The sequence below is a fragment of the Corythoichthys intestinalis genome, chromosome 11, assembly GCF_030265065.1.
Source record: "Corythoichthys intestinalis isolate RoL2023-P3 chromosome 11, ASM3026506v1, whole genome shotgun sequence".
Taxonomy (NCBI): domain Eukaryota; kingdom Metazoa; phylum Chordata; class Actinopteri; order Syngnathiformes; family Syngnathidae; genus Corythoichthys; species Corythoichthys intestinalis.
This window is the reverse complement of record NC_080405.1, coordinates 11387116-11410200: the sequence shown is the minus strand read 5'-3', so window position 1 is coordinate 11410200 and position 23085 is coordinate 11387116. Positions and strand designations below refer to the sequence as shown.

At 40.4% G+C, this 23085-nt stretch overlaps 1 protein-coding gene across 6 annotated transcripts in view; it reads right to left on the bottom strand.

Moving 5' to 3' along the window:
- Positions 1-11019: 11019 nt before the first annotated feature.
- LOC130924047 (C-terminal binding protein 1) overlaps positions 11020-23085 on the bottom strand; it is a 34653-nt gene continuing 22587 nt past the window's right edge. For all 6 annotated transcript variants that reach the window (XM_057850352.1, XM_057850353.1, XM_057850356.1 and 3 more), the window contains 3 exons: positions 22941-23068; positions 19314-19431; positions 11020-16080 (listed from right to left, as the gene is read on the bottom strand). In XM_057850352.1, coding sequence (XP_057706335.1) covers positions 15894-16080; positions 19314-19431; positions 22941-23068 — 433 coding nt within the window. In that variant the 3' untranslated portion in view covers positions 11020-15893. The remainder of the gene's footprint in view (positions 16081-19313; positions 19432-22940; positions 23069-23085) is intronic.

The following is a 23085-nucleotide window of genomic DNA, read 5'->3' as shown; positions in this document are numbered from 1 at the left end:
GGAAGCACACTTCCACAGTTAATCTGTGGTAGACAGTTTAACCTTGAAGGTGCCGATCCAAAGAATTGCTGAGCCTTGGCAGAGGTCCGAGTCTCTTTGTAGTTTTTAATGACTTCCCTATGCCGACAACGAAACGGACAGTTTACACAGAACAGACAATTCAAGCAGTACTGTATTAATTTATGACAAGGAAAATCAAATTGCCGCAGACTGAAAGTGATGTAACAACTGTGTCGTTCAGTAGCTGCTATTGTATGAAATTATGAAATGATTGCAAGTTAATGCATCCACTCAGCCTTGAAGCTGGTGGGACAATCCATCCAGTCTGTTAGGTCATCCTTCCAGGAGGAGACTAATGCATCACGCAGCCAGTATAAACATACTTACGCGCATCTGTCAAACTGCTCTTCTGCCTCCCAGTCCAAGATATTGGCGCTACATTCTACATTTAAAACCTCCAATAATAACAACATTTAAACAGTTGGTTGATCATCAGCGCTTTTTTTCCTTTTCTTGACCTGTCAACAGCACAAATTATGAAATCGCAATGACCCTATTTAATAGCAGGTTAAGCGGCAGCAATGTAGGGGGCCGCGCTCATATTTTAATGGCTTGGCTCGTTCTCACACTCGATCAAACCCGCTGGGTTTTCAACGCCATAATTCGTCATCCTTTGTGGAAGTGTACAAATAAATATAGATAATCTGGCAGCCCGGCATGGCAGCTGACAGCGCTGAATGTATTGCGCCGTTGCACAATACTGAGCTGGAATTTTGAAAGTAATGAGATAAAATACGCTTGAAGTCAGTCTGAATCATGCCTGTAAAAATACAGCCTCCACTCCCAAATTCACATGCGCTCATGCAATTTCTCTCCATCCTCTTTTGACACAAGGTATCATTGAGGTGCCAAAAATACTCAGCTGTACTTAAGATACTTGTTAAAAATTTAAATAGAATGGAACATTTTATGCACTGATTCAATCCCTTCTGCAGACTTTGAAATTCATAAAAAGAGTACATTTCTCTTCCATCAGTTAGTTTTTTTTTACTAGAAATGTAACAGAAAATTTAGCGCCGAAAACTTTCGGCTAAAAATACAGTGGTAGGAAAAGGTATCTGTACATCTTTGAATTTCTCACATTTCTGCATAAAATCACCATCAAATGTGATCTGTCAAAATTACACAGATGAAAAAACAGTGTCTGCTTTAACTAAAACCACCCAAACATTTATAGGTTTTTAAACTTTAATGAAGATAGTATGGAAACAATGACAGAAGGGGGAAAAATAAGTGAACCATCACATTTAATATTTGGTGGCCCCCCTTTTGGCAGCAATAACTTCAACCAGACGTTTCCTGTAGCTGCAGATCAGTCTGGAACATCGATCAGGACGAATCTTGGCCCATTCTTCTCTACAAAACTGCAGTAGTTCAGTCGGATTCCTGGGATGTTTAGCATGAATCACTGTCTTTAGGTCATGCCACAGAATCTCAATGGGGTTCAAGTCTGGACTTTGACTTGGCCACTCCAGAACGTGTGTTTTGTTCTTCTGAAACCATTCTGAAGTTGATTTACTTCTGTGTTTTGGATAATTGTCTTGTTGCAGCATCCATCCTCTTTTTAGCTTCAACTGTCTGAAAGACGGCCTCAGGTTTCCCTGCAAAATATCCTGATAAACTTTTGAATTCATTCTTCCATTAATGATTGCAAGTTATCCAGGCCCGAAGGCAGCAAAACAGTCCCAAACTATGATGCTCCCGCCACCATGCTTCAGGCTGGGGATGAGGTGTTGATGTTGGTGAGCTGTTGCATTTTTCCTCCACACATGATGTTGTGTGTTACTCCCAAACAATTCAACTTTGGTTTCATCAATCCACAAAATATTTTGCCAGAACTTCTATGGAGTGTCCAATTGCCTTTTTGCAAATATTAAAATAGCAACAATGTTTTTTAGACAGCAGTGGCTTCCTCCGTGGAGTCCTCCTATAAACACCACTCTTGGCCATAGTTTTACGTATAGTTGATGTGTGCATAGATATTGGACTGTGCCAGTGACTGTAGGTCTTCAGCAGCCACTCTACGGTTCTTTTTTTTACCTCTCTGAGTATTCTGCGCTGAACTATTGGCGTCATCTCACGGCCAGTCCTTGGGAGAGAAGCAACAGTGTCAAACTCTCTCCATTTGTAGACAACTTCTCTGACTGTCAATTGACGAACATCCAGACTTTTACAGATGGTTTTGTATCCTTTCCCAGCTATAGACCCTACCCACCGACGTCACAAAACCACGTGCTCGCTGTATGGTTCCGCCCACTTGTCCGTCATTTTGTCTCTGTATTAGCATTGGTTTCAATTGATCGAGGAATTTAAAATGCATTTAATGGAAGACCCGGTGCTTTCTGATGCCATAAACTCACTGGATGTGTTGCATAAAAGGCGTTATGTGGAAAAGCTTCGTTCTATACCAGGGGTGGGCAAACTATTCCACAGAGGGCCGCAGTGGGTGCAGGTTTTTGTTCATACCCATCATGAGGACAGCCTTTCACCAATCTGGTTTCTTACAAGTGCAATCAGTTGATTGCAGTCAGGTGCTTCTTGTTTCCACTGAAACCTCATTGGTTAAACTGTCTGTGCTGAATCAGTTGGAACAAAGACCAGGACCCACTGCAGCCCTCGAGGACCGGTTTGCCCACCCCTGTTCTATACAGTCGCCAGATCCATATTTGATGCCCAAATCGATGTTTTTCGACCCACTGTCTTCGCCCTGTCTGCCTGACATCTGCTACGCTGATATTTACAATTATCTTGTCCACACAAAATCAGCCTATTCTCACGAAAATTTGAAAAACTTCAAGAGCTTGGAGGCTTATAAATACTTCGTTGCTGGTTGGGTGAAACAGGTCCTCGTCCACGAAAATTCGGCAGGAATCTATCTTGTGCTTGGAAAGGTGAGTTACGAAATTTTCAATTCAAAATCTTTTGTTATTGCTAACATCCACTGTCAAGTCTAATGTATTTCATGTCGTTTGTCAATGGAGTTAAGGCTTTTAATGTTTATATGGTTTAGCGATAGCACTCTCACTACATACATACGTGTATGTTGTCGGCGATTAGCCTAGCAATGATCTTAATTGTGGTTATTCGTCAGCCCAAAACCCTCTAAGTATATCTTAAATGCATCTTACCGGATATAAAATGACTACTACATAGTCTGTGGTGATTTTTTGGTGCCCAGTTTTCACGTCGAATTGCAGCCGTCCATTACGCTCTCCTCTTTGGATCCCTCGGAATACGGTAAAACTTCAAGTCTCTCCTTCCATCTTCTCTGTTAGTGCAACCAACAGCCACACACGCCTTCACCATTTTGATTATTAATGTTAAGGAGCAGAAAAACACGCCGTAAATAGGAGGAATGTACGTAGCCGTAACAGGTTAACACTATGTTTTGACGGACAATTGGGCGGTACCATTCAGGAGAGCGGAGTTGTGACGTCACGTGGGTAGAGTCTATATACAAATCAACAATCCTTGATCGCAGGACTTCAGACAGCTCTTTTGACCGAGCCATGATGCACATCAGACAATGCTTTTCATCAAGACAATTCTTACCAGGTGTGTGTTTTATAATGGGCAGGGCAGTTTTAAACCACTCATCAGTGATTGGGGACACATCTAACTTAAATTGTTTGGTAAAAATTGGTTTCAATATCTCCTTAAGTCTCCTTAGCCAGAGGGTTCACTTACTTATTTTTCCCCCTTCTGTCATTATTTGCATACTATCCTCATTAAAATATCAAAACCTATAAATGTTTGGGTGGTTTTAGTTAAAAGCAGACACTGTTTTTACATGTACATGTACTTGCGTGACCTTGTACAAGTATACCGACCAGCACAGCAAAGCCTTAAGCTACCGACGCGATTTCTCCAGAAATTGCATTTTCTGGTTTCTGATTCTAAGGCAACATTGGCATGATAAAACAGCTCGACTTTGACAAGCAATTATCCGGCGGCCCAAAAAGGAGGGGGACGTTGTACGCTTCAATATTTTGATCCTGGTTGCAGCACCATTTTTAGCCACAAACGTTTACATATGGCTCCTTAAATAATTTGGGACTTGGGCTTTGAATTGTTAGTCAGTTATCAGTAAATAGCAGATATTTACACTGATACTCAACTGGGCTTTGTTAAAGTGTTAAAGTCTTAAGTCTTTAGGAATTCTGTTTTTGTGTATGCGTAGCCAGTTTTAGCCTGATGCATGTTCTGGTCTAGTTTATATCCTGGGGTTAGGGTATAATCTGTTTTTTTTTTTTTTTTTTTTTTTTTTAGTAGATACTCAAGTGGGTTGTAAACTTTATTCCCAGAGAGGAAGGGGGTTGTTTATAAGGAATTTTTGCAGGCCAAAAGCATTAACTAAAAAAGGAAAAATGACATCAGTTTTGGCCATTATTTTATGTAACATCAGTGTTCATGAATGTTAAATCTTTGAACAGGTCTCAAAATGGAATATACCCTGCCGCGTCATTGTGGGGATGTTCCACACCACAGCAATGTCGTGCTCTTAAGTGGCCAAGCTAGCCTGAGCACCGTCAAGTCTTAAAAAAATAAAATAAGCTTCCGCTTTTTTCCACTGTAACGTGCCCACACTCATGACTGACAACGAAGCGCTCTAAAGCACCTACACCACAGGTGTCAAACCGATTGCAGAAAGGGCCAAGTGGGTGCTGGATTTTGTTCCAACCGATACCGTGCAGAGAGTTTAACCAATGAACTTCCTACTGAAACAAGCAGCACCTGACAAAGTTTAACTGATTACACATGTAAAAGATCTAATTGGTGAAAAGGTGTACTCTTCATTGGTTGGAAAGCGAACCTGCACCCACTTGGTCCTTTCTGGAATCGGTTTGACACCTGTGACCTACACCATCATGTAGGTTCGCCATTCAGCCATTGTGTATCCAACCAGTTGTCAAAGTGACATTCGTTCATTCATTCCCAGTCAAAATGGATTGGACATCTAGCACCGTCAATGACAGCCAAAGAGTTAACAAGGAAGTAATATGGAAATACCCCAAAATCAACAGAAAATAATCCAAAAATTTACAAGAAGTGACCTGTAAGTATGTTTAAATCACATGCAAGCGATGCAAAATTAACTCATTGACAAAGACATTAATACAATTGACTTAAACTGGTAGGACTGGCTGTGAATGGTCATCTTCCAGTGCCACTGACGGTGCTCGACGTTCATTCAATTTTGACTGGGACGGGCGCGAATTAACGTTCGTTCTAGGGGGTTTTCTAATTCCATTCAAAATGGATTGAACGTCGAGTGCCATTAATGGAGTCAGTGAGTCAATTTAGTTCGCCAAAAATGAACTAGTCCGGCCCATATGAGATCTAATTGCTATGAATGTCCTAGAGTACCGTAAATATTAATGCTGCTTTTCGTGTTTAAAATGGCTTTTCAAAAAAGTGATTCAAATGATTGTTCTATGTACTTTATCCTTACTTGCACACAATATGATTAAATATGAATGATTACAAACTTTACAGGTTCATCTTTGCTTATAAGACGTTTTTACCGCCACATAGTTACATGCGCCCTATTCTTGGCCCCAGTTTCTGAAAAATCCTAGATCAGCTACTGATGTTGTCTGTACCCAACTTTTTTGAGGGTAAAAGAAACCAACTTTTATGCCGGTGCCATTTGTAACTGCAAGCCTGAAGAAAAATGATCCCCATAATATAGTAACAATCAACAACGCTCTCTTCTGTGTGTCAAAACATGACCAGTGGGCTTCTAAAGGTGCCTCATGTGACTGGGTCACTACTTTTAGTCAGTCGTCTTTTAAAAATGCAGGCCTCTAGTTATGCGCATGTGGTAGCAATTTTAGGCTTGATAATCCCCTACCCAGCTTCGGCCTGTGGGTCTGAACAGAAGCCCCTTTCCCGTGCACCCCTCATAAACTTGTGGTCGTCTTGGCACTGCAGTACTCAGCGATGCCCAATAAAAGCGCCAACCTACTGCAGTAAACAATTTTGTTTATAGAGCGAGCTCTGTAAACTGAAGTCCATGCCCTAAAGCAGCAAAGTGTAATCAGCAGACTGGCAATCAGTCTCACTCTTCAAGTCAAATGGGCTAAAAAAGATTTCTTTTTCTGTACACCAGTGTTGTTTTTGGCAACCCTTTTAATATTATGTCTTCGACTTTTGGATGAAAATACTGATTAGTCATACCATCATATCATTACAAAATGTTTTAGTCTACGAAATCTCATACAAATTCCATCTGTTTTAGCCAAGAGTTACTCGAAATGTTTTTGTAAAAAGAAGTTTAAAACAATTTCAAATGGACCTAGACGAGCACTTATTGTAGCGTATACAAGGATGCTAACTTTGTGATGATAACCACTACTACTAACTGACCAGAAAAGCCAATTGGTTCTGCATTAGACTGGCTAGTGTTTTAGGAGGACACTTGCCAATCTGAAGCTAATGCTAATGCGAATGCTAATCAAACACCAGGATTACATTTAGCTAGGGTTGTTCCGATTATGTTGTTTTGCTCCCGATCCGATCGTTTTAGTTTGAGTATCTGCCGATCCCCATATTTCCCTGTTGCCCTGGCTGCGTGTTTGGGATCATTGTCATGCTGAAAAACCCAGCCACGTCTCATCTTCAATGCCCTTGCTGATGGAAGGAGATTTTCACTCAAAATCTCTTGATACATGGCCCCATTCATTCTTTCCTTTAGACAGATTAGTCATCCTGGTCCCTTAGCAGAAAAACAGCCCCAAAGCATGATGTTTCCACCCCCATGCGTCACTGTGGGTATGGTGCTCTTCGAATGCAATTCAGTATTCTTTCTCCTTGAAACACGAGAACTTGTGTTTTTACCAAAAAGTTTTATTTTGGTTTCATCTGACCATAACACATTCTCCCAGTCCTCTTCTGGATCATCCAAATGCTCTCTAGCGAACCGCAGATGGGCCTGGAGGTGTATTTTCTTCAGCAGGGGGACACGTCTGGCAGTGCAGGATTTGAGTCCCTGGCGGCGCATTGTGTTACTGATAGTAGCCTTTGTTACTGTGGTCCCAGCTCTCTGTTGGTCATTTACTAGGTCCCCCCGTGTGGTTCTGGGATTTTTGCTCACCGTTCATGTTATCATTTTGACACCACAGGGTGAGATCTTGCATGGAGCGCCAGATCGAGGAAGAGTATCAGTGGTCTTGTATGTCTTCCATTTTATAATAATTGCTCCCACAGTTGATTTCTTTACACCAAGCGTTTTACCTATTGCAGATTCAGTCTTCCCAGCCTGGTGCAGGTCTACAATTTTATCTCTGGTGTCCTTCGACAGCTCTTTGGTCTTGGCCATAGTGGAGTTTGGAGTGTGACTGACTAAGTTTGTGGACAGGTGTCTTTTATACTGATAATGAGTTAAAACAGGTGTCATTAATACAGGTAACGAGTGGAGCCTCGTTAGACCTCGTTAGAAGAAATTAGACCTCTTTGACAGCCAGGAATCTTGCTTGTTTGTAGGTGACCAAATACTTATTTTCCACTCTAATTTGGAAATAAATTCTTTAAAAATCAAACAATCAAACAAAGGGTTTTTACTTTTTTATGTAAAATATTTTGTTCTCATGTTTAGCAACATGAGCTGTGGCTGTGGGTTTAGTCTCTAAGTTCTATTTTTATTTAAAATATTTCAATTATTTTATTTATTCTAACATTATATTCATGTTGATGTTCCAATTTGCCAATATATTGTGAAAAATAAAATCATGTTCAATGGGGAAAAAAATAACCCATACATCTCAAAATAGCACATTTTAGAACTATAATTGAAATACTGTTATACCGTGAAACCGCTGTATTTTTGCTTAAGGTTATCATACCGTCAAAATCTCATACCGGCACATGCCTAGTCCCAACCCCATTGAAAAGGCAACAAATTCCACTTATTAACCTGATAACGCATATCTGTGAAGTGAAAACCTTTTCAGGTGTCTGCATTTTGAAGCTCATTGACAGAGTGCAAAAAGTGTGCAAAAAAAGTAATAAGGGCAAAGGTTGGATACCTTGATGAAAGAAGAATATAAAACCTGTTTTCAGTTATTTCGCTTTTTTTCCCCAAGTACATAATTCCACATGTTCACTCATAGATTTGATATATTCAGTGAGAATTTACAATGTGAATTTAAGTGAAAATATAGAAAATGCACAAATGATGAGGTGTGTTCAAACTTTTAACTTTTGTTTTAGGGCCATCAACATGTTTTGTCCCCCCTCCCGCAAAAGTCAAACTCCGCCATTGGTTACAAACTGTAACAATAAAATGAATGTAAAGGCTGGTTACAAACTGTAGACGAGCTGGCTGTCTCGTTACCTGTAGGCTTTGCTTCAAGTTTTGACACGGTTGACAGTGTTTTGAGCCAGTGCAAAATTTGTAAAGCACGGAGATATGTCATCTTTACTGGACAAAAATATGAAGTAATGGCTGTATTTCGAGTGAGAAAATGCAGCCGTTTCGTGGTATCTTGCCTGCCTCTTTCATTGTTCGCGTCCTGACGAGGTAGCTAAGCTATTGTTTTGGCCGCAGAATCGCAACGCTCACACGGCATGGTAATACACATGACCAGTTTTTTTTTTGTTCTCCGATGAAAAAACGTGACATGGGATGTCACCTCCAAACTCAAAAGCAACATTTCTATTTGAAATGCTCTTCGTACATGACTTCAGTCGTCTTCATTCTTAATTTGAGGCAATAATAGTAATGCACAGACACAAAGGAAACCAACTTTAATAAGATTACTGGTTTGGAAAAATGAATGTGTTAGAATGCTCGTTACTGAAAGAAAGTACCGTCATTTTCGGACTATAAGCCGCAACTTTTTTCATTCATATTGAATCCTGCGGCTTATATTCCGGTGCGGCTTATTTGTTGATTTATTCGGGGTAATAGGTAGCACTTTATTTGATAGCGGCTTCATAAGACTGTCATAATTTTGACATGACACTATCATGAGCATTACTGAATGCTTATGACAGATGTCATTAAGTGTCATTGGGCAAATTATGTCACCGACTCCATTTTTGTCCAGCTCAGATCTTTCACATCCATTTAAAAGTGAGATAATTTGCCAGGTAACTCTAAATGACATCTGTTGTAAGCATTCATTAATGCTCATGACAGTGTCATGTCATAATTATGATTGCCTCATGACAGTCTTATGGCACCACTGTCAAATAAAGTTACCAAATACCATAACTAGCAATTAAGGAAACAACTGGAGCAGTAACTGAAGAAATATTAAGCACAGAAAATGAATTTTGATTGTCATTTACATCTGTAACGCTGCAATGCATGCTATGAGGCATGTTGGACAACAACAGTGTTGGCAACAGGTGGCAGCAGAGGTTGACTGTCTCCCCTAAGGGAGCATTGATGGCCAAATGAAACAACGAAGCTTTGCAGCCAATTGGTTCAAAGCTTCATGGGGATTCATTTGGTCTGATGACAGTCGTATGATGCCGCTGTCAAATAAAGTGTTACCGGTTAATATCTTTTGGTGTAAATATCCCATGATACAATGAGGACAGCAGCGGCTTATAGCCCAGTGAGGCTTATCTATGAACAAATGCCGCTTTTGTGTCAAATTTGGTGGTGGTGGGGGGGGTTTATAGTCAGGTGCGCCTTATAGTGCGAAAATTGGTTAACTGGTTAAGACACATCCTAAACTTCGTGACACATCTCACATGAGTGACACGACCCAAACACTACCACGATGCAAGGTGACGTACTCCACGTACAATACGAAAATGTTATGTATTGGGAACGTATGACAGAAACGATGTGGCATTTTCGTCTCGTCGTCTCGTCACATGAAAATTGGCATCTGTCTCGTTATAGGGCTGATGATTAAATGATTGAGGGCAATGTCAAATGATTAAAATTTCTAATCAAGTTAATCACAGCTTAAAAATTAATCGTAATTAATCGCAATTCAAACCATCTCTAAAATATGCCCTATTTTTCTGTAAATTATTGTTGGAATGGAAAGATAAGACAAGACTGACATACACAAGGTGTCACTGGCGAGTTTTAAATTATTTAAGAAATCGAGCCAAGGCAAAGTCTGAGTAAGTTTTATGTGTATTTCGCATAGCTATTTTGATTGGGAATGCCAGTTCTCTTTGCATTGAGCGCTTTTCTTTTTGTGAACATAATTTTTTTTTGAGAAATAGGAATATTATTTTTGTTGTGCTTTCACTAAATGATATGGACTTAACCGTTCCGCCCAAATGCATGATGGGAAGTTGGCAACCATGACTGTTAGTAATGGCTGCAAATGGTATACAGTATGTTCTGCTTTGTGTTCAATTAAGAGTCAAGAAAAAGATCATCTCCTTTCATTCTTCCCCACGCCGTTCGCCACAACAGAATTGCCAAAGCTTATGCCAATAAAAGGCACGGTCCAATAAACGCCTGTGTCCACTCGCATTTCTCTGCCTTTTCGGTCTCAATATGCTAAAACGGCGTCATTGTAAACTGTTTGAGGCAATGCACGAACAGGTCATTCCATGCATGCGTTGATTGCGTCAAATATTTTAACGTGATTAATTTTAAAAAATTATTACCGCCCGTTAACGCGATTTGACAGCCTTAGTTCTGGTCTACCAAGCCTCATTTAGATCTCGTCATTGTCATGAAAAAAATTGTTCATCGATAAAATATTTTTGTTGTCATTGTTGACGAAAACAACACTGCTGTATGCAAGAACCAGTAGAACCTTGATTAGTTAGGTCAAACATGTAAACAAGGGTTTAATTTTTAAGCTTTTATTTAAAATACGTTGTGGAGTTTACCATTGGGAGTTACCATCACAAACATGATTGTTTCTAATAAAAAAGTAAACAAAACAAAATAAAGCTTAAGAGCCTAGTTACAGAGATTTTTTTTCCATTTTTGTTTTTGCAGTCTGGTGAAAAATCAGTTCACAAATGAGGGTGATAGAGGAGCAAAAAAAAAAAAAAAGTTTACATGTTGTAAAAATACATTTCCCAATCTTAACATCACACAAACACATGCACACGGTCACTTTTAAGCAGTCGTTCACTCCTTGTTAGATGGTTAGATGTCAGTGCCAAAAGGAAAACAAGAGTAGGACAAGGGAGGTAGGGAACTTGAGAAGAGGTTAGTGGCTTCTAAAAACACACAAGGAGGTTCTACATTCGGAGGGAGGACAATTGCTAAAGGATATGTGTGCATTTTAACCCTGAGAGAGAAAAAGTGACCAATTTGTTGTTGTTTTTTTTGTGTGTGTGTGTGTGGGGGGGGGGGGGGGGGTGAATAACACAAGTGTCTGCTATGCCCCAAAGCACTCCAGCCCTTTTGGGGGCTCTGGCAGCAGAGTAAAATACCCTCCGTAAGCCCCGAGTAGTAGCAGAAACAGTTGGGTGGTGGTGGCTGCATTTTAACACCCAAGAGTGAAATATCAGCTGGAGCTTTGTGACCACAAACACGCAGACATACACACACTGTGCTTATGTTAGCCAGAGTACAAACACACTGCTGGCATGACTTGAGAGGTGGGGGATTTAGTTTTATATCTTTGATGCCAAAATAAAAAAAAAAAAAAAAAAAAATTAATTAATGCTGTTAAGGTGATATAGAATTCGCCAAAGGAGTATTAGAGTCACAGGTGAGGAGAGGAAAAAAGGATGGTGACAAATTTTAAAGATTACAGGAATACTAACTTGAGGAAAAGTCTGTTCCAGGCAAACATGACTCAATGTGAAAATTGTTGAAAGTCCGGCACAGTCAGCGTCAATTTTTAAATCTTTTCCCGAAACTGAAATCTCTTTTCATTGTATTTTTGATAATTGGGAAAAGGCATCACTTTGACTTTTTATACTTCTGCTTAAGTTCTTGTCGAGTTTTCAACAATAACCTGTTAAAAGACAAGATCAGAAATTCTCTACTAGGTTTTTATGAGTTTTGACAAATATGACAGCATTTTTATTAAATTGCAACTTGCACCCTAGATGACATTTCTGGAGAAATTGCGTGGGCATGCTTTTGTTCACTCGTCCCTGCCAGTCCAAATGGATTGGACATCCAGTGACGTCAATGTCAGACAATGGGTGCCCTATAAGGCCTAAAACTGTGCTTTCCAAAAATTTTCAATTTAGTTTATCCATTTTTGTTTTGTTTTTTTGCAGTTTTTCTGGATTTTGGCTTATCTATAACACTGTTTTTCCTTTGATTTCAAACTTTTTTTTGTGGTTTAGCAATTTTACTTGGGGGTGGGGGTTCCAATGATTTTAGGCCATTTTAGTGCCTTTGGGGCACTTTCTATTGATATCAGTTCATTTTCCCCCCATTGGAAATAAATGTTTTTGACCGTATTTTGGTGGAACTGAACATTTTTAGCAAAAACTATTCAACTTTTGGGCACCTTGATTTCCTATGTGTGTATGTACATATATATATATATATATATATATATATATATAGGAATTCTTTAAATGGGGCTTTTCCCCCCCCGCAACCTTAAGTATAAAGGGTGAGATTTTGGAACGTTAAGTATGGGCCGTTTACATGGTGACGCTGCGACATCTACACACAATGATTGTGCTGCGGAATAGCCTCGCCTTTACACGACGAAGACCCAAACATTTGATTCCTGCCTCCAAAGCGGAACGATTCGATTGCGGGAATTGCTCCATAACCATATGAATGGAACACTCTGGCTCTGATGACATAAGCACTCGCACACGTCATTTTGGGCATGCGCAGTCGCTGCTACTAAACCTTCAAAACAGCAAACATGGTGGAACATCAGCTTTAATTTACCATTTTTAATAATATTTTAAATTCAAATATATTTTATGTTCGTGTTTTTGTGCCTTTTGAAGCAAAAGAAAAAAAAACACGTGGACGCCATTGCTTGGAGTGGGCGGGTATGTTGTCTTCCGGGTTGATGAGGTTGTTGTCAAGTAAGTGCATCATTGACTGTCACTTTGTAAAAGTGCAACATTGCTTTCATACAGAATTGCGACATCGTTCGAATGGAGACAGAACCTAGACGGGACCATGTAGATGTAAATGCAAACATGAAATTTGCTAGCCTGGAACTCCAAACTCACCACTGATCCAGCTATAGAGTCTGGCGACTGTTCCGCGGATCAAATTCCCAGGGCGGAGCAAGCCACAGCAAACAGACAGCGGCGTGGACCAATCAGCGACCGGCAGACGTGACGTTGGTAAAGCAACAAGAATGAGCGCGAGGACGTAAACATATGAGGAGAGCGGAGAAGTTTATTCAACATGGCTAGCGCGAGACAGACTTGGTTTTAGTGACTGTGTTTTTGGTCATTTAAAACTGAATTTACCACGGATAGGAACATATTCTCGGCTCTCCCGTTCGCCATCTGTGTTGTTGTGGAGACGACGAACCTTATTGCACGGATGATTTCGTTCGGGCTCGAGAGGCCGATAAGGAGCTGGGTCCCAGACTATAGCTGGGAACAGCGGTGCGTCTGGAGTTCCAGGCTACAAATTTGCTATATTCTTGGAGCGTCGCCATGTAAACGGCCCCTAAGTTGATACGGTGAGAATTGGTCAAAGCTCACCAAAAAAAGACAGGAAAAACCAAAAACCCGAATATTATATGTGCAAATCATCCCCACAAATAATGCCTTTACAACCTTTTCCTCGTCATTGAAACAATTTTCGTTCTCTTTTCGTGTGACCCTAATTCACCTTTGTGGAATTTCATCATCTAGGACTAAGGGAGCATTTTATTGTTGTTGCTGTTAATTTTTTTTTTTGGCTTGCTCATTTCTACTGGTCACTTTTTTGTGGTCAACTGTATTTAAGGCAGTGTGTGGTTCCATGGCGACTTTCTCAAACAGCTACAGTGAAAAAGGATATAGTAAGGCCTGGGGGAGTGGGAGGTTGGGAAGCGGAGTCGGGGGGTGGGGTCAGTATAATTTTCAGTACAACATGTAGAACACAGACAACAATTATGCATCAAAAAATCGTTATCTACATTAAAACTAACTGGTATACTTGACAGTGCATGGCTGAAATGAAAAAAATATATCATCATCAACAGCAAAATTTAAGATTACTCATTATCGGACCTATAGGGAAGATGGGGGTAGGTGGGGTATTCTTCTTAAAAATATATACTCATCACATGACAGAGGAGCCAAGCAACACATGTTCCAAGTCACTGATTCCACGGGAAGGGTGGGCCAAATGGCACATTACTGGAAACTGACCACGACATAAGTTGGGCAAAAAACACTCAGCAGAGGGAGAAGCAGCCACTAATTTGCAAGTATTTCTTTTTATCTGCTTAAAACAAATCATCACACATGCACAACAAACAGAGCAGCAGGGCAATGACCAAAAAGACGCAAAAAAGGACTACAACGAAGCATCTATTTCTAATGCTCTAGTGAAAGAAAAGCTAGCAGAGCACAAGAACCACCTTTCTTTGTTCCTCATTGAATCATTAGCCAGTAAGATGGAGGACAAAGCGGCAAAAAGAGACGAGCATTGGTTTTCGAAGCCTGAGTATTCAGTAACCTAGCGAGAGAGTTCCTATGTGTCAATTTATTTTGTGATGGGGGATTTTTAGTTAGTCTGACCGTTACTGCTACAATATCACAACCCTTCTGGTAAAGAACAGTAAGAAGAATCTAGAAAATCTGTACAAAAAATAAAAGGGTATGCACGGTACATTCAATATCTGTTACTGAGGTACTAGAAAGGTGTTTCCTTGACACCAGAGCGACAGCGTTAAAGAGTTACTCATAGGGACTATTCCTTTGGAAAGAAAACGGCGCGGGGAGACATACGCACACGCACGCACACTTTCTTGTACACACAACTGTCGTTAACAAAGCAAGCATGCAAGGATAATGTCCCCCTCGCTCCAAATGAGGAATACAACTCAATTGTCCCCGAACATTTAAAGGAAGGATGCGTACTGGGTTTATGAGCATGTATGGGGGAATGGGAGAGTACGGCCCGGTTTGGTGAGTCTGGGGTCATTGCTTCGCTCAAGCTAAACTGGGGTCTTTTATAAATGACAGAAATGAGTGGTTGGGCGGCGCCCTCTGCTGGCGAGACCCCGCGTGATGAAGTAATAGCGCCACAGCTTTTTTTGGGCATGAGACAGAAGTTCATGGCCCTGGGTGGATCATGGTAGACATGAATTTTTCCAACTAAGAAGAAAGTGAAAATCAAGGGCATTATTGAATGCAGCAATTCCAAACTTTGCAGAAGGTGAGTTTTTATGATTAAGTCCGCTTTATCTAAAAGTACACATAATTCATTATTGTCACAAGTAGAATGGCAAATGGGAATCTGGGAGAAAGAAAAAACAGGAAGTAACAGAAGACTTTCATGGACCAAGGGGCACTTTCTGCTTGAGAACCTCTACTAGTCAGTCAGTAGAAGATGCAGCTAATTGGAGAGCCTTGATGTCAGAAATGTTTTTTTTTCCTTTAAAATCATTAACAGCGAAAGTCACAACAGATTGACTTTCCATTGAAACGACAGCCAACCACGGGAAAATAGCAATCCGATCACTGAATCCTTGAGAACAAAGTTATTGCTGACATTAGGGGGGAGGGAGTGAGTGGGCTTGGTGAAATGAGGATGGATAAAAGGAGGAAGGAGGTGCGGTCACATGAGACCACGTGGCGTCACATCAGGTCATCGTGGTAATCGGGGAGTCGAAATGTGTCTGATGCTGGGAGGACCATGAGTCTGGAGCCTGGTTTTCCGGAGGTGACGGAATGTGCTGGCGGCAGCGGGGGGGAATCGATGGGAGGGGTCGGGTCAGTGTAGGGGCCGAGGGAGGGGGTTATTGGTCGGAGGGGATGTCTCTGTCTGCTTCTGCCTTAGTCGGCTGCCCCGGGGATGGGGCGTGCGGCGGGTGCGAGACGGGCGCAATGCCGTGAGCCAGGTTTGCCGAAACCAGGCTTTCCACCCCGGCGCCGGCTCCTGGGAGGCCGCCCGCTGTGGCTACATTGATCAGACCTGGGGGAAATCTGGAACACAGATTGAAAAGCTTTGATTGAACGCATCCCTTCCTTCTTCATTCTTTCCACTGAAACATTCACACATGTATGGATAAAATAGTTGTACCGCTGCAGTGGCCAGTTACATATGTATTATCATGTTGCAAGATGTACAACTGAGACCAAGCTTTCAGACACTCGTAAGCACATTCCTTATATAAATTATATATAAATTATATTATCTTGGGATTTCATTGTACCCTGCTCCATACCAGTGATGCAATGCAGCCCAAAAACAGTCCTGGTCCATGTTTCTAAGTAGGGATAGTGTTCCTTTTTTGGTATTCTTCATTACTCCATCTATGAATAAAGAGCTGATAAGCCATGCCAAAAGTTCCTAGAAGCTTTGTGTCTTGCAGTTTTGTAAATTGTTATTTCCATCTGTGGTATCCTCTTTGGCCATCCCTTTCCCTCAAACAACGATGGATTATACGTAGAGATCATAGATATCTGACAATGAGGTACAGTATCTTGACCTTGGTGTTCACCAATGTTCCCTCTAAGCAGCGCGCGGCACAGTCGCGTACTGCTTGCACATACTCAGCGCACAAAAAAAAAAAAAATCTAAAGCTCACAAAATAAAATGCAACAGAAATGTATTGTAGCGTCACCAGGACTACTGTCGGCGCCACAGTGATATGTCAGCGCGACACTCCTATTGGTGTGTTCGATACGGCAACGCGGCGCTCCGATTGGTGCGTTCGATATGGTCCGGCGGCACTCCCATTGGTGGGTTACTACACCTGGATTGTATACACAGGTAGCCCCCGCGTTCGAACGAGTTCCGTTTCTATGTTGGCGACGTAAACCGAATTTCCGCCCAAGTCTGAATTAACCCTTTAAGTACAACAAAATACCTCAATAAATTCCAAAAGTATAGTATTTTGTTTAATGATGGAAGATACACTGCCCTCTGGTGGCAGCATTGGGTCTGACTGGACTGTTGCCTTATGACTGAGGATGAGGACTTGTCTGACATGGAGAAACCACAGCTGCGCTCTAGTTTGGCCCACATAAGGCTGTAAGTTGTTTCATTTAATTTATGTTTGTGAATGCATTTGTAATTAAGTTTACAGCTACAGTTTGTGGAGTTACGTGTGAACGATTTGCTATAAGAATTGTAAATATGTTAGCATTCGTAGCATTTAAGATAGCGGATCTTTCAATGTATTTCTTCTCAAAATGGTACGATACAGTTCACTTCAGTTACGCTACGCAGCCAGTCATAGCCTTGACAGTGTTGTGCATATGTGCCCTGCCCATACGCACTGTGCAAATTAGTTAGCCAACAACAGTGCAGCAGAGTTAAGAGATGCAAATGCCAACTCTTGATCATGGCAAAATGAATGTGCAGCGATACTACACTCATCAAGCAAAAGTAAAAAAGAAAAGTGGTTCTTTTTGGATGGAATGGCTGTTGGAGTATGCGCAAATAAAAGAACAAGTGCTGAAACTGAGTTACATTTTTTCTTTGGTTAAAAAAAAGTCCTGACAAGGAGAATAGAACAGTTTTAATGTGGGAGTTTGATTAACCCCCATTGTGGTTGTTCATTAGGTTTTATTTAGTAACTCACTCACGCCACAGTTGGACCATTTTCATTTTAAGTGGGCCAAATCAATTATATCAAAAGTAAACTCATGAAAATTGCTGCTGTAATTTCATTCTTTTAATAAGCCATGTAACTTGCTATGATCCAAGGTTTTGAACAGGTGTGATACTGGTGTGTGGCCACAGCGTAAACATCTGATGTTCTCTTAGTGGTCCTCAGTGTGCTCAGAGATCTCGTTATCTCTGCTCAGACACATGAAAAATTACGGGGAACATTGGTGTTCACCGTTAATTCCTTTGGAAGTTGTACTGGGCTCTTAGGTCCCTATTTGAACTATATGTCTCTTAAACCAATCATAATTTCCTCCTACAGATTGGTTTTATTTTTGCATGTGTGCAAATGTAGTCACAGGGACATCACGCTGATTGAAGATGGCCTTGTACAGTAACCCTTTCCTTTAAAATTTTTGTCTATATATATATTACTTTTTAAACCATTTCCAGAGACAAACTCTACTTCAATTCCTGTGGTCCTCGTTTACAATACGTCACCGAACAGCACAGTGATAACTTGTCACTCTTCAAATAGGCCGACTGATTAGTGTGAAAGTGTGATAACACACCTTGGTTAAGCTACGGTCAAATAATTTTCAATCTTTTCACACAATACGTTTATTTTAATCTAGGCCTGTTTCACATTTTTTTATCGATTCTGTTAGGGCACAATGTAAAAAGCAAAGCCTGCTTTGCATTGTTTAATTATGATAAATTAAGGTCAAAGTTATTTCTTTGACCTTTGTGTGTTTTTCTTTCTTGATACAGTGTGTGCGTGTGTACATAAATAATCCATTTGGAACTTTTGCCACTTTACACACTCAGGCAGGTTTGAGAGGTCCGCCCAAAGTTTGAACACATACAGATGAATGTGGTTATTTTACTGGCTCATCGAGCATTCACATTAGCAAGAATCCTACAATGCTCAGATTCATTTACCTGTTTTCCTCCCGACCAAAATGGATAATGAAACATGCGTATTACCTTATCCCATATTTTTCCTACCATAAAGCGCAATACAAATGAACGAGTTGCGCAAGGTGCATTAGTGCATTGAAGTACTGGTTTTGTCATATGTTCTTTATCTTTTAACATTATTCAATTATTTATTTATTGGTTTGATGAACGATGAACGTGTGTCTTGACTTAAGCACTTTACTGGCGCAGGAAAATACAGTTATGCGCCTTTAAAATAGGCCTTTACACATAACCATAATTCATACATAAGGGGCACAGTCAACTTTTTGGGGTAAAAATAAAGGCTTTTATGTGCGGCTTTAAGACCAAAACAATACAGTCAATTGATTTCTTGTTAATAAGAACTGTGGCAAGTTTCAGGTCAGAAATTTTACCTTAAATATGTAATGTTGATATTAAGAAATGCTTGAATTATCAAAATAAACTATTTCACAAACATTTTATTGTCATGCCTCATCTGTAAAATGGCCTGGCCCATCTATCAAACGAACAAAAGTTTGCTGACCCCTGATAAACTCCAACAGCAAAATTGAAAACTGCCAGATTTTTACAGCGTCCTGATTCAGTCTGAATGTTTTATGTCATGTCTTATTGTAATCCTGTGCAAACACCTCTCTCCCACCTGTAGGTTGCTCCATTAAGTTCAGGATGAACAGTGGCAGCCTCCATGCTGGGCCACTGAGACGCTGCCATCAGATATTCTTTATTCACACAATTCTTCAGGCTGTCCGGGATACGCCCTAGAACAGAACAATCGAAATTTATAGGCTACATTTTGACAAGATATGACACAGCGCCAGTCACGCTCACAAAAATGAAGCAATCTGCACCCATCTGAAGGCTCCTTTTAAAGCAAGCACTTGATTCTACAAGTACTGGAAACAAATAAAAGACAATTGTCATTTTCTTTATGAGTGGGTGAACAATTTACTAATTGTTTAGGCTTTTGACTTTTCAGCTTGTTATATTAACAATATGATTGAACTATGTCCAGCTTCTTCCTCCTGCTGTGGCGTGTTAATCTATCACCTCCTCGTCGCACCTAAAAGTAGGGGTGTGCTATACATATATTAGTGCTCCAACAATTAATTGATTTACTCAAGTAATTCGATTAGAAAAAAGCTTTGAATCAAATTTTGCTGCTTTGAGGATTCATTTAACTGGCGCGGTGTTGTAACGGTTTGTTTTGAAAGTGTTTGCATTTAGTTTTATTGATTTGGGTGGATACACTGACCTCTCGTGGCAACAGTGAGTATGCACTAATTCGTCTCACATTCCTGAATCCAGTTGATCCTTGCCAAGACCAACAAAAGATTTTGATTGAGCTACTATGTCTGTTTATGCATTTAGTGTGTGTTTAGTTTAGAAGTGTAGTTAACTGTATTTTTGTGTGAATATGTGTGAATTAAAAGCATTGTAGTAAAACAAAAAAGTTAGCATTTTATAGCATTTAAGCTAGCGGACTTTTGCTATGTAAGTTAGCCAATTGTTCTTTTGTGTACTTAGGTCTTCATTTGTTTATTCTTTATATCGTTTGAGGCTAAACTCAGGTATTTAAATGTATTTTTAAATAAAAGTGCAATTCTTCATAGTTTGAAGAAACATTACGGAACTTTATTTTGTATTAGCATCGAATACTCTTTTGAAAGTGTTATCTTAGCAAGCCTTTTAGATCTCCTAAAATTTGTGTTCCTAATCAGATTACTCGATTACTCAAACTAACTGGTTGACAGATACATCGATTACTAAAATAATCTAGATCAGCAGCCCTAATATTCTACCAGGATATATCATTGTGAACCTGTTGACAACATACTTATTGATACAGAGGCTTTAGAATCAATACCAAAATTTTGTATGAATTCAGGTTCATTTATTAATATTTCCTTTGTTTTCACTATAGCGACTCTGCTGCTACTCGCACATTTTGACTAGAGGTGAGCTGAATGACAGTGTTTGAAGAAAGCACAACACATGCCATGATAAACGTTAAGAGTATAAAGGACTCAGAACCAGACATTTTTGCTATCCTGCAAAATAAAAATGTACGTCTGATTTTTTAATTGCACTGGGATTAGCAAAGGGCTCCAGACTGCCCCCAAATGGTGACATTTTGCGACAAAAATTAGAGCCAGTGCGAGTATTTTTTTCTTCTACTCGCACATGCGCGACGAATAAGATCCCCCCCCCCCCCCCCCCTTACGGTTAAATCAACTAGTTGGCGTTAATGTAACGAGCTAGTTTGCCAAGGGAAAATACAACAGAAGAAAAGAACACTCCGGGCCACTTCCAGGAGAGCGAGACTCATAACACGGCCGCCCCAAGATGCCTGCCTCAGCCACTTTTATGCACACGTCCCCCTGGTGAACTCCTGTTGTGGTTTATGCTTCCAGGAAATATACGTGGTGCCACACCATGTTTCAATTTGTTATTTTATAAGTATATATTTTATAAGTGTTTTATAAGTGTCAAGTGCGCAACTGTGGAACGATTGTAACATCCTTAGTAACGATGTTAGACTTATTGTTTTCTCAAGATTAATTTCAATCACAACCCTGCGACTCCTTGTAAAAGCAGAGCGTGACCACGCTCCATCTGAAAATATGTTGGGTGTTTTGGCTCTCTCGGTCAAAAGGTTCCCGACCCCTGACTTAAATCCATGACTATCTTTGGATCCTGCTTTTTAAAACTTCTTTTCATATACACTACCGTTCACAAGTTTGAGGTCTAAGCGACCCCAAACTTTCGAACCGTAGTGTATCATATGGGATTTTTCATTATGTACACTACGGTTCAAAAGTTTGGGGTCGCTTAAACCCCAAACTTTTGAGCGGTAGTGTATATAAATATATTTTTTGTTATGAATGGGACATTCAGCATCCAAGTTACAGGTGGGTCTCCCTATAAAAAATTCCCATGTTAACCTAATTTGTAAGCAGTATACTGGTTGATGTCAAAACTGGTAATAAAAAAACAGATTCACAAGTTTGTAGTTCATTGAATTTATTATGAAAGTATTTATCGGTTAAACTGTAAAATTTAGAGTAAAACTTACCATTTCCATTTACAGTGTGAGCCCCTGATTCTTCTGCTTGTGCCCCCAAAATTTTTAATTAGGGGCCACTGTGCTTCTTGTAAAAATTGTTAGTCTGGAGCCCTGGATTAGTATCACCTTATAGTCCATGTAACATGAGGTATATTGCATCGTGACCCCTGTATAATGACACGTATTAAATCCTGACGTTGTTGACAATACCCAACCCTGCAAGTGCGTGTAACTCCCGCCCAACCCACCTTCAGGTAGAGAAATGTCCTTATCTGCTGCTTATTGAGTCAACCAATCAATATTGTAGGCTGCACACAAAAATGCTCATTACTGGTATGGCGAGTATTAGCGGTTTCGGATACCTTGACTTCTTAAAACTATGGTATCCTTTCAAAGCGGTAAGTGGCCCAAGCCACTTTCTTTCTCAGCGTGTCAAAAGGGTACAAATATTATTGGATTGAATTTTAATTGGACTTGGTTTTGTCTCGGTCTTGTTCTTGTCTTGACTCCCAAACGTTTTAGTCTCAGGTAGTGTGGCCTCAAATACTAATGTCGTGCATGGCCAACCCGGGACACAAACACTGCTGTAACAACGTCATATGGCATTCAAGGACAATTTGATATAGCAGAAGCACAAGTTTTGAGACGGCGTTCGGTTTTTCTACCAGTCTTGAAGTATTCCTGAGTTAGTACTTCTGATAACAAATGTTTTCAATGTCCAAAAGAGAGAGAGCCCTGGGAAGCTTTCTTTCATCAAGTGGAAGCGTTAACACCTACATAGTGAATGAGCTAAAAAGGCTTGAAAAAAATAACACACCATATTCATGTTTTAACAAGAGTAAAATACAGCGCTGTGCAGATCAGAGCTGTTCTGCAACATTAAGCAGGCACACAGATTCAAAGTATAATACCAGCAAAGACTATGAACTGGCACAGCTCCCGCATTAAAGAACCAGATACCCACATATTGCTAAATAAGGAATTACATACCTATGAAGGAGCATTACATGTTAAGACATCTTTGGAATTGAGAGAACTGGTAGTCATCTATTTTGGGTTTTGACTGGCTGTTTGCACAGCAAACGGCTAAAGTCAACTTTTTTCCCCTTTTCTTAGAAGGCTTTAAATGGATAGTGAGCGATTCAACAGCATGTGAGGGCACTGGAAGTCCCCTTACCCTGTTACTGTGGCATCCTTACTTACCAGTAATTGCACGGCGCACTTCCCTAGCCGCCTCCTCCCGAGCCTCCACCGAGGCCTGCTCACTGTACCAAGATGTGTGTGGAGTACAGATCAGGTTGGGGGCATCTTTAAGGGGTCCAGTTGAAAAACTGTAGAGGACCCCAAG